At 46.2% G+C, this 9,508-nt stretch overlaps 1 protein-coding gene across 1 annotated transcript in view; it reads left to right on the top strand.

The window, feature by feature from the left end:
• Positions 1-539: 539 nt before the first annotated feature.
• Positions 540-9,508, top strand: part of dipk1ab (divergent protein kinase domain 1Ab) — a 78,565-nt gene continuing 69,596 nt past the window's right edge. Inside the window, exons 1-2 of the mRNA XM_060919834.1 lie at positions 540-582; positions 691-774. Of these exons, the coding sequence (XP_060775817.1) occupies positions 721-774 (54 nt within the window). The 5' untranslated portion in view covers positions 540-582; positions 691-720. The remainder of the gene's footprint in view (positions 583-690; positions 775-9,508) is intronic.

Raw genomic sequence — 9,508 nt, 5'->3', positions numbered from 1 at the left:
GTGTAATCAGGTGTAGCTCCCACTTGGTTGGAATGAAAGTCTGTAGCCACACTGGCCCTTTGTGGATAAGACTGAACACCCCTGCTGTACAGGATAAGCGGCTACAGATACTGCCTTTAGTTTCTGCTCTTCCTACAGTCTGGGCTAGAAGGAAACCAGCCCAGCATCATTCCTTCAAAAGTCCAAAATAACCCACTTGAAGACAACAACAGCAAACCACCTGAGGTGGATGCTGAAAACAAAACCTTGCATTCTTATTATTTTTCACATCCCTTGTCTAATCTGTTAGCAGCTGCCCCTGAATGTGCCTGATGAACTACCTGAGTGTTAATAATAAACTTCATGTCTGAGCTAAATGAGTTCTAGGCTAATGCAGGGGTAACATGATCCCAGCAGGTTACTGTAACATGTTTGCTCAGTGGCTGAGCAGGACCACATGCCCTGGGCTGGTTTTAACAGCTCACTTTGGTTTGGTGAAGCCTTGCTCAGGGTATTTAGCTTCATCTAGCGGTAAAATGTGAAACACACACAGAGAGAGAGAGAGAGAGAGTGTGTTTCTGCGTGATGAGGAGCTCCAGTTCAGTAAGTCGGCTGCTCGTACTTTCACTAATCCACCTGTATGTCTATTTGAAGCTCTTCGGCTTTCTGTGATGAACAGCAATTTGCATATGGGTTTTGTTTTTGTATCAGGTTAGTATTGTGAGATGAGCTGTTTAAGTCATGGCGAGGAATGTGATTCCGTGGATTTGGCTGAGGAAGCCTGTCTACATCCAGGTAGGGGCTGTTCAGTGTCTCCACAGTGTTGCTAGCTGAACCTGAAGGGATTACAATTCCGTCTGCACCATTTTTACTCTGTGTTTAGGACAGGTTTATCTTCTTGTGTCAAAACTTTCCTCAGCTCCCTGTTCCTCCGTGCCACGACTCATCTTATCTCTCATAACCGTTTTGTATGTGGGTTTATTTTTATTATTATTATTTATTATTATCTGTATAATACGGGTGAATTATAAATGTGTTTTTTAAAGCACGTCCTATTACTCTGCGCATGCGCCGTTGCTGTAGCAACAGCGCTGATGGATAATACCGGTTCTATAGCTAGCTAGCTGTTTATCAATATTCCTGTTTTGCCTTATTAGTTTAAAATGGTGTGGGAAAATGAGTCCAATAGAAGCTTAAAATAGCCCACCGCGTTACTGTAGCTTGTTTATTGTTATTGACTAGTGACAGCTTCATTAACAGCTCTTTTTAATGACCTGCTGCAGAGTCTATCAATACTGAGCCATGGATGTACAACAACAAACCTCAGTTTTCACACTGTGTTTATAGCATCCAGTAATTTCCTCTATAACATTCAAGGGCAACACCAGTGAAATGAATGAACCGTCAAACTGACACTTTTTTTTTTTTTTTAAGATTGAATGAATGAATTTAATTAAATTTACAACCAATGTACACTACCGTTCAAAAGTTTGGGGTCACTTTAGGGTGACCAGATTTCCCTAGTCTGAAACCGGGACACCTTTTTTTTACGTAAACGTGACACTCAGAGAGGTGCTCTTGTCATTTTGTTGAAGCTCACATTTATCAACATCTCATCTCATTATCTCTAGCCGCTTTATCCTGTTCTACAGGGTCGCAGGCAAGCTGGAGCCTATCCCAGCTGACTACGGGCGAAAGGCGGGGTACACCCTGGACAAGTCGCCAGGTCATCACAGGGCTGACACACAGACAACCATTCACACTCACATCCACACCTACGGTCAATTTAGAGTCACCGGTCAACCTAACCTGCATGTCTTTGGACTGTGGGGGAAACCGGAGCACCCGGAGGAAACCCACGCAGACACGGGGAGAACATGCAAACTCCACACAGAAAGGCCCTCGCCGGCCACGGGGCTCGAACCCGGACCTTCTTGCTGTGAGGCGACAGCGCTAACCACTACACCACCGTGCCGCCCACATTTATCAACATCTCACATGAAATAAAACAAACGGGCATTTTGTTATCTAGTAGCATAGTGGTATACAGATCAGTTAAATTATGGTCAGACAACAGATTTTGTAATGGCTGAGAATAGGCCAGGCTATGTCCATAGGCCAAATTTAAACTGATTTATTTCACCTGTTTGTGAGAACACCAAGAAGAATGCATATGCACATGTAGGCTATAGCTCTAAAATTGTATGCACTATAGCATGAATTTAAAAAGTAGATATGTGACCTCAATATAGCCTAGGTCAGAATCAACCTTACTAACCATTCCCCACAACTGAATGAATAAAACAAGATGATGTGTACAAAAGTGAACACTAATGGAAGGTGCAACAAGCTGTTCAACACAGCAATATGGCCAAACTGTCAGAATGGTATGTTAAACAGAAACAAAAAAGAGACAAGTGATTTGAGAATATACACTCAAACAAAACAGCAATAAAGGAGGAGAGGGGCGACAGCCCGAGGAAAGCCCCCACAGGAGCGCACAGCATTTGCAACATAGGCTACCCAACTCAGTACAAGAACAAAATACAGGAACAAAGCTAAGGCGACTGTCAATCCACCCACCCTAAACAAAATGCATTAGCCTACATGCGCATTTGGCTTCGTGCGCATTGTTCTGCACCTCTCGGAGGAAGGGGTAGGTGCCCTGTAAATCTTTGGAAAAGGTACATTTTCTTTTCGGCATAATTGCTGCGGCATTGCTGCTGCTAACTGCTAGACAAAGAACATTCGCGCCAGTTAATGTTTATTTTATTGTTGCATGGCAACACGTTCTGTTGTCTGGAATAATGTGGCTAAATAAACACCCATGCCACAGGGCTAGGGGGCAGTAACCAGGAAAGTTTGCGATTCCTGTCAATTCATCAAAATAGTAAATGCAGACATTTCTCCGCTAATGATTCCCACGCTGCTCAGTCGCAAACGTCGCGAGTGGCGAAAACCAGGATATATCCGTGTCCCGACAGACTTTTGTCGGGACTCGGGACACACAACCCCAAATCGGGACTGTCCCGGTAAAATCAGGACTGTCCCGGTAAAACCGGGACGTCTGGTCACCTTGAAATGTCCTTATTTTTGAAAGAAAAGCACTGTTCTTTTCAATGAAGATCACTTTAAACTAATCAGAAATACACTCTATACATTGCTAATGTGGTAAATGACTATTCTAGCTAAATTCTACTAAATGTCTGGTTTTTGGTGCAATATCTACATAGGTGTATAGAGGCCCATTTCCAGCAACTCTCACTCCAGTGTTCTAATGGTACAATGTGTTTGCTCATTGCCTCAGAAGGCTAATGGAGGATTAGAAAACCCTTGTACAATCATGTTAGCACAGCTGAAAACAGTTGAGCTCTTTAGAGAAGCTATAAAACTGACCTTCCTTTGAGCAGATTGAGTTTCTGGAGCATCACATTTGTGGGGTTGATTAAATGCTCAAAATGGCCAGAAAAATGTCTTGACTATATTTTCTGTTCATTTTACAACTTATGGTGGTAAATAAAAGTGTGACTTTTCATGGAAAACACAAAATTGTCTGGGTGACCCCAAACTTTTGAACAGTAGTGTAGATACATTACATTATTTACACATTACCATGATACACTATATTGCCAAAACTATTCGCTCACCTGCGTTGACTCACATATGAGCTTAAGTGACATCCCATTCCTAATCCATAGGGTTCAATATGACGTTGGTCCACCCTTTGCAGCTAGAACAGCTTCAACTCTTCTGGGAAGGCTGTCCACAAGGTTTAGGAGTGTGTTTATGGGAATTTTTGACCATTCTTCTAGAAGCACATTTGTGAGGTCACACTGATGTCTGTGAAGATTCTCAGTCATCCAGGTACATGGTAATCTGTGGTTGGTAGAAGAGAGCAACTGGACTTGCTTGAAGATTCTTGAAAACGTTTCACCTCTCATTTGAAAGGCTTCCTCAGTTCTGTCTGACTAATAGGGAGTATCAAGTATTTATCCTCTCATGGATCATCATAGAATCCGAATCAGAATTCTGATGGCTGCATTGTAGGTGGCTGATAAAAGATGTCTTAGACACCCACCTCTGTTCAGTGATGGTCGTTCCAGGTTGACAAAAATGAACGATCCTCTCTGGCTAAGATGTCTGCCAGTGTTCTGGAAGTCCTCTCATACTCCCGCACCAGTCCAGTTGCTCTCTTCTACCAACCACAGATTACTATGTACCTGGATGACTGAGAATCTTCACAGACATGTTTCTACGCACTTTGGGATGAGATCCCTTTGACTGGTGCGGGAGTATGAGCGGACTTCCAGAAAACTGGCAGACATCTTAGCCAGAGAGTATCGTTCATTTTTGTCAACCTGGAGCGACCATCACTGAACAGAGGTGGGTGTCTAAGACATCTTTTATCAGCCACCTACAATGCAGCCATCAGAATTCTGATTCGGATTCTACGATGATCCATGACAGGATGAATACTTGATACTCCTTATTAGTCAGACAGAACTGAGGAAGCCTTTCGAATGGGAGGTGAAACGTTTTCAAGAATCTTCAAGCAAGTCCAGTTGCTCTCTTCTACCAACCACAGGTCACACACTGATGTTGGACGAGAAGGCCTGGCTCTCAGTCTCCGCTCTAATTCATCCCAAAGGTGTTCTATCGGGTTGAGGTCAGGACTCTGTGCAGGTCAGGACTCTGTGCAGGCCAGTCAAGTTCATCCACACCAGACTCTGTCATCCATGTCTTTATGGACCTTGCTTTGTGCACTGGTGCACAGTCATGTTGGAAGAGGAAGGGGCCAGCTCCAAACTGTAAAAACAGTCTGCATGCCTAGGTACTTGATTTTATACACCTGTGGCCATGGAAGTGATTGGAACACCTGATTCCAATAATTTGGATGGGTGAGCAAATACTTTTGGCAATAGAGTGTAAGGCATCCATCCATCCATTATCTGTAGCCGCTTTATCCTGTTCTACAGGGTCGTGGGGGGTAAGCTGGAGCCTATCCCAGCTGACTATGGGCGAGAGGCAGGATACACCCTGGACAAGTTGCCAGGTCATCGCAGGGCTAACACAGACAACTCACATTCACACCTACGGTCAATTTAGAGCCACCAATTAACCTAACCTGCATGCTTTTGGACTGCGGGGGAAACCGGAACACCTGGACGAAACCCACGTAGACACGGGGAGAACATGCAAACTCCGCACCGAAAGGCCCTCGTCAGCCACTGGGCTCGAACCCAGGGCCTTCTTGCTGTGAGGCGACAGTGCTAACCACTACACCACCGTGCCGCCCCCGATATCTAAGGCATAATTAACAAAATGTACAACTTTAATTAAAATTAAATGTAATTAAAATGCAATGCATCTCTAATGGTGAGACAGTATTCAAAAAGAAGCCACAGGCTTATACTTTTGTACTGTCTCAAATTATATTCGAGACATAAGATTAGTTGCAACTTCTTCTTTTGTCTGCTCCCGATTAGGGGTCGCCACAACAGATCTTTCGTCTCCATTGCTCCCTGTCTTCCGCATCCTTCTCTACCACACCTGCCACTTTCATGTCCTCTTGCACCACATCCATGTATCTCCTCTTTGGCCTTCCTCGTTTTCGTGTGCCTGGCAGCTCCATCCTCAATATTCTCCTTCCAACATGCTCTGCATCTCTTCTCAGGACCATCTTGGTCTCATCTCTCTTAGCTTCATTCCCAAGCTCTTCACATGTTCTGTCCCTCTGATGTGCTCGTTCCTTATCCTGTCCAACCTCGTCACTCCCATCGCAAACCTTAACATCCTCAACTCCGCCACTTCCAACTTTGCCTCTTGTCTCTTCGTTAAGGGTACGGTCTCCAATCCAGACATCATAGCTGGTCCTTTCCTTATATTTTTCTGAGGATTACTTATTTTCGGCATCTTTCCTAATGTAAGGAAAGATGCCGAAAATAAGTAATCCTCAGATAACTAACAATTGTTAATGAAACTGTAAACGGTAAAACAACAATTTCAATAACATTTGACACTTTAAATACAAACTTCCTAGGGGTTTGCTAAACCGAGTAAATATTGCTTCAAGTTTTTTTTTTTTTTTTTTTTATTTAATAATAGTTGACTCAGATTTAAGTTCCTTCGGGAGGGAATTCCATAACTTAGGCCCATTAGCAGCAATAGTAAATTTGTGGATATTAGTTCTGCAAAGCTTAACTCTGTAATCGCTTGAGTATCTAGTAGCATATTGATGAATTTGAAAATTTTTACAAAAAAATAATTTTAAATGTTTCTGGTATAGTATTAAAATGAACAGAGTACATGACTAGTCCTACTTGTAAAGAGTGAATGTTATTCAAATTTAACAAATTTTATATCTATAAAATAAAGGACCAGTATGTGCTTCGTATGAGGATTTAGTGATAATTTGTACAACACGCTTTTGCAAAACAGTCAGTCTATTGAGATTTGTTTTATAAGTAGAGCCGCATACTATGTTGCCATAATACGAATAAGAGTAGACTAATGAATAATAAAGTTTAAACAGTGATGATTGTGACAAGTAAAATTTGGCTTTAGAAATGTATTCCTATAGTTCTAGATATTTTACTAGATACTGTGCTGATATGCTCTTTCCAACTTAGATTTTCATAAGAATTTTATGCTTTGGCTGCTAGATATTAACTTATTATTAATCCTAATCATGAAATTCAAATTGTCAAGTCTTTTTTTGTCTAGCTCTGAATATAACATTTTGTTTTCTTTATATTGATTGACAGTTTATTAGCAGTAAGCCAATGTGAGACTTTATTAAGCTCTTAAGTATATCAGCCAGATGTTCAATATTCTTGCATGAATAGAAAATATTTGTGTCATCTCTCGTCTCGTCTTCTTCCGCTTATCCGGGGCCGGGTCGCGGAGGCAGCAGTCTAAGCATGGAAGCCCAAACTTCCCTTTCCCCAGACACCTCGGCCAGCTCCTCGGGAAGAACACCGAGGCGTTCCCAGGCCAGCCGAGAGACATAGTCCCTCCAGCGTGTCCTGGGTCTTCCCCGGGGCCTCTTCCCGGGGGGACATGCCTGGAACACCTCCCCAGGGAGGCGTCCAGGAGGCATCCGAAAAAGATGCCCGAGCCACCTCAGCTGATTCTTCTCGATGTGGAGGAGCAGCGGCTCTACTCCAAGCTCCTCCCGAGTGACTGTGCTTCTCACCCTATCTCTAAGGGAGCGCCCAGCCACCCTGCGAAGGAAACTCATTTCGGCCGCTTGTATCTGCGATCTTGTTCTTTCGGTCATTACCCAAAGCTCATGACCATAGGTGAGAGTCGGAACGTAGATCGACCGGTAAATTGAGAGCTTCGCCTTTTGGCTCAGCTCCTTCTTCACCATGACGGACCGGTAAAGTGACCGCATCACTGCGGAGGCTGCACCGATCCGCCTGTCGATCTCACGCTCCATCCTTCCCTCACTCGTGAACAAGATCCCAAGATACTTAAACTCCTCCACTTGAGGCAGGACTTCTCCACCAACCTGGAGAGGGCAAGCCACCCTTTTCTGGTCGAGAACCATGGCCTCGGACTTGGAGGTGCTGATTCTCATCCCAGCCGCTTCACACTCGACTGCAAACCGCCCCAGTGCATGCTGAAGGTCCTGGTTTGAAGAAACCAACAGGACAACATCATCCGCAAAAAGCAGAGATGAAATCCTGTGGTTCCCAAACAGGATTCCTTCCGGCCCCTGGCTGCGCCTAGAAATTCTGTCCATAAAAATTATGAACAGAACCGGTGACAAAGGGCAGCCCTGCCGGAGTCCAACATGCACTGAGAACAGGTCTGACTTACTGCCGGCAATGCGAACCAGACTCCTGCTCCGTTTGTACAGGGACCGGACAGCCCTTAGCAAAGAACCCCGAACCCCATACTCCTGAAGCACCCCCCACAGAATACCACGGGGGACATGGTCGAATGCCTTCTCCAGATCCACAAAACACATGTGGACTGGTTGGGCAAACTCCCATGAACCCTCGAGCACCCTATGAAGGGTATAGAGCTGGTCCAGTGTTCCGCGACCAGGACGAAAACCGCATTGTTCCTCCTGGATCCGAGGTTCGACTATTGGTCGAATTCTCCTCTCCAGTACCCTGGAGTAAACCTTCCCTGGGAGGCTGAGAAGTGTGATTCCCCTATAATTGGAGCACACTCTCCGGTCCCCTTTCTTAAAAAGAGGGACCACCACCCCAGTCTGCCACTCCAGAAGCACTGTCCCCGACCGCCACGCGATGTTGCAGAGGCGTGTCAACCAAGACAGCCCCACAACATCCAGAGACTTGAGATACTCAGGGCGGATCTCATCCACCCCCGGTGCCTTGCCACCGAGGAGCTTGCAAACCACCTCAGTGACTTCGGCTTGGGTAATGGACGAGTCCACCTCTGAGTCATCAGCCTCAGTCTCCTCAGTGGAAGGCATGATGGTGGGATTGAGGAGATCCTCAAAGTATTCCTTCCACCGCCCGACAATGTCCCCAGTCAAGGTCAACAGCTCCCCACCCGCACTGTAAACAGTGTTTGGCAGAGTACTGCTTCCCCCTCCTGAGGCGCCGGACGGTTTGCCAGAATTTCTTCGAGGCTGACCGATAGTCCTTCTCCATGGCCTCCCTGAACTCCTACCAGTTCCGAGTTTTTGCCTCCGCAACTGCCCGAGCTGCAGCACACCTGGCCTGCCGATACCCGTCAGCTGCCTCAGGAGTCCCGGAGGTCAACATGGCCCGATAGGACTCCTTCTTCAGCTTGACGGCATCCCTTACTTCTGGTGTCCACCACCGGGTTCGGGGATTGCTGCCACGACAGGCACCGGAGACCTTGCGGTCACAGCTCCAAACAGCTGCATCCACAATGGAGGTAGAGAACATGGTCCACTCAGACTCAATGTCCCCCTCGGAAGCTGGGAAAAGCTCTCCCGGAGGTGGGAGTTAAAGACCTCCCCAACAGAGTGCTCGGCCAGACGTTCCCAGCAGACCCTCACCATACGTTTGGGCCTGCCAGGTCTGTCCAGCTTCCTCCTCCGCCAGCGGATCCAACTCACCACCAGGTGGTGATCAGTTGACAGCTCAGCCCCTCTCTTCACCCGAGTGTCCAAGACATAGGGCCGGAGATCAGATGAAACGACTACAAAGTCGATCATCGACCTCCGACCTAAGGTGTCCTGGTGCCACGTGCACTTATGGACATCCCTATGCTCGAACATGGTGTTCGTTATGGACAAACCGTTACTAGCACAGAAGTCCAATAACAAAACACCACTCGGGTTCAGATCGGGGAGGCCGTTCCTCCCAACCACGCCCCTCCAGGTGTCACTGTCGTCGCCCACGTGAGCATTGAAGTCCCCCAGTAGCACAATGGAGTCCCCAGTCTGAGCACCCCTCAGTACCTCTCCCAGGGACTCCAAGAAGGCCGGATACTCTATACTGCTATTTGGCCCGTAGGCACAAACAACAGCAAGAGCCCTCTCCCCAATCCGAAGGCGCAGAGAGGCGACCCTCTCGTTCAC

The sequence above is a fragment of the Neoarius graeffei genome, chromosome 4 (assembly GCF_027579695.1).
Source record: "Neoarius graeffei isolate fNeoGra1 chromosome 4, fNeoGra1.pri, whole genome shotgun sequence".
NCBI classification, from domain to species: domain Eukaryota; kingdom Metazoa; phylum Chordata; class Actinopteri; order Siluriformes; family Ariidae; genus Neoarius; species Neoarius graeffei.
Note: the sequence above shows the minus strand (reverse complement) of the source record. Positions and strands in the feature narration are given on the sequence as shown.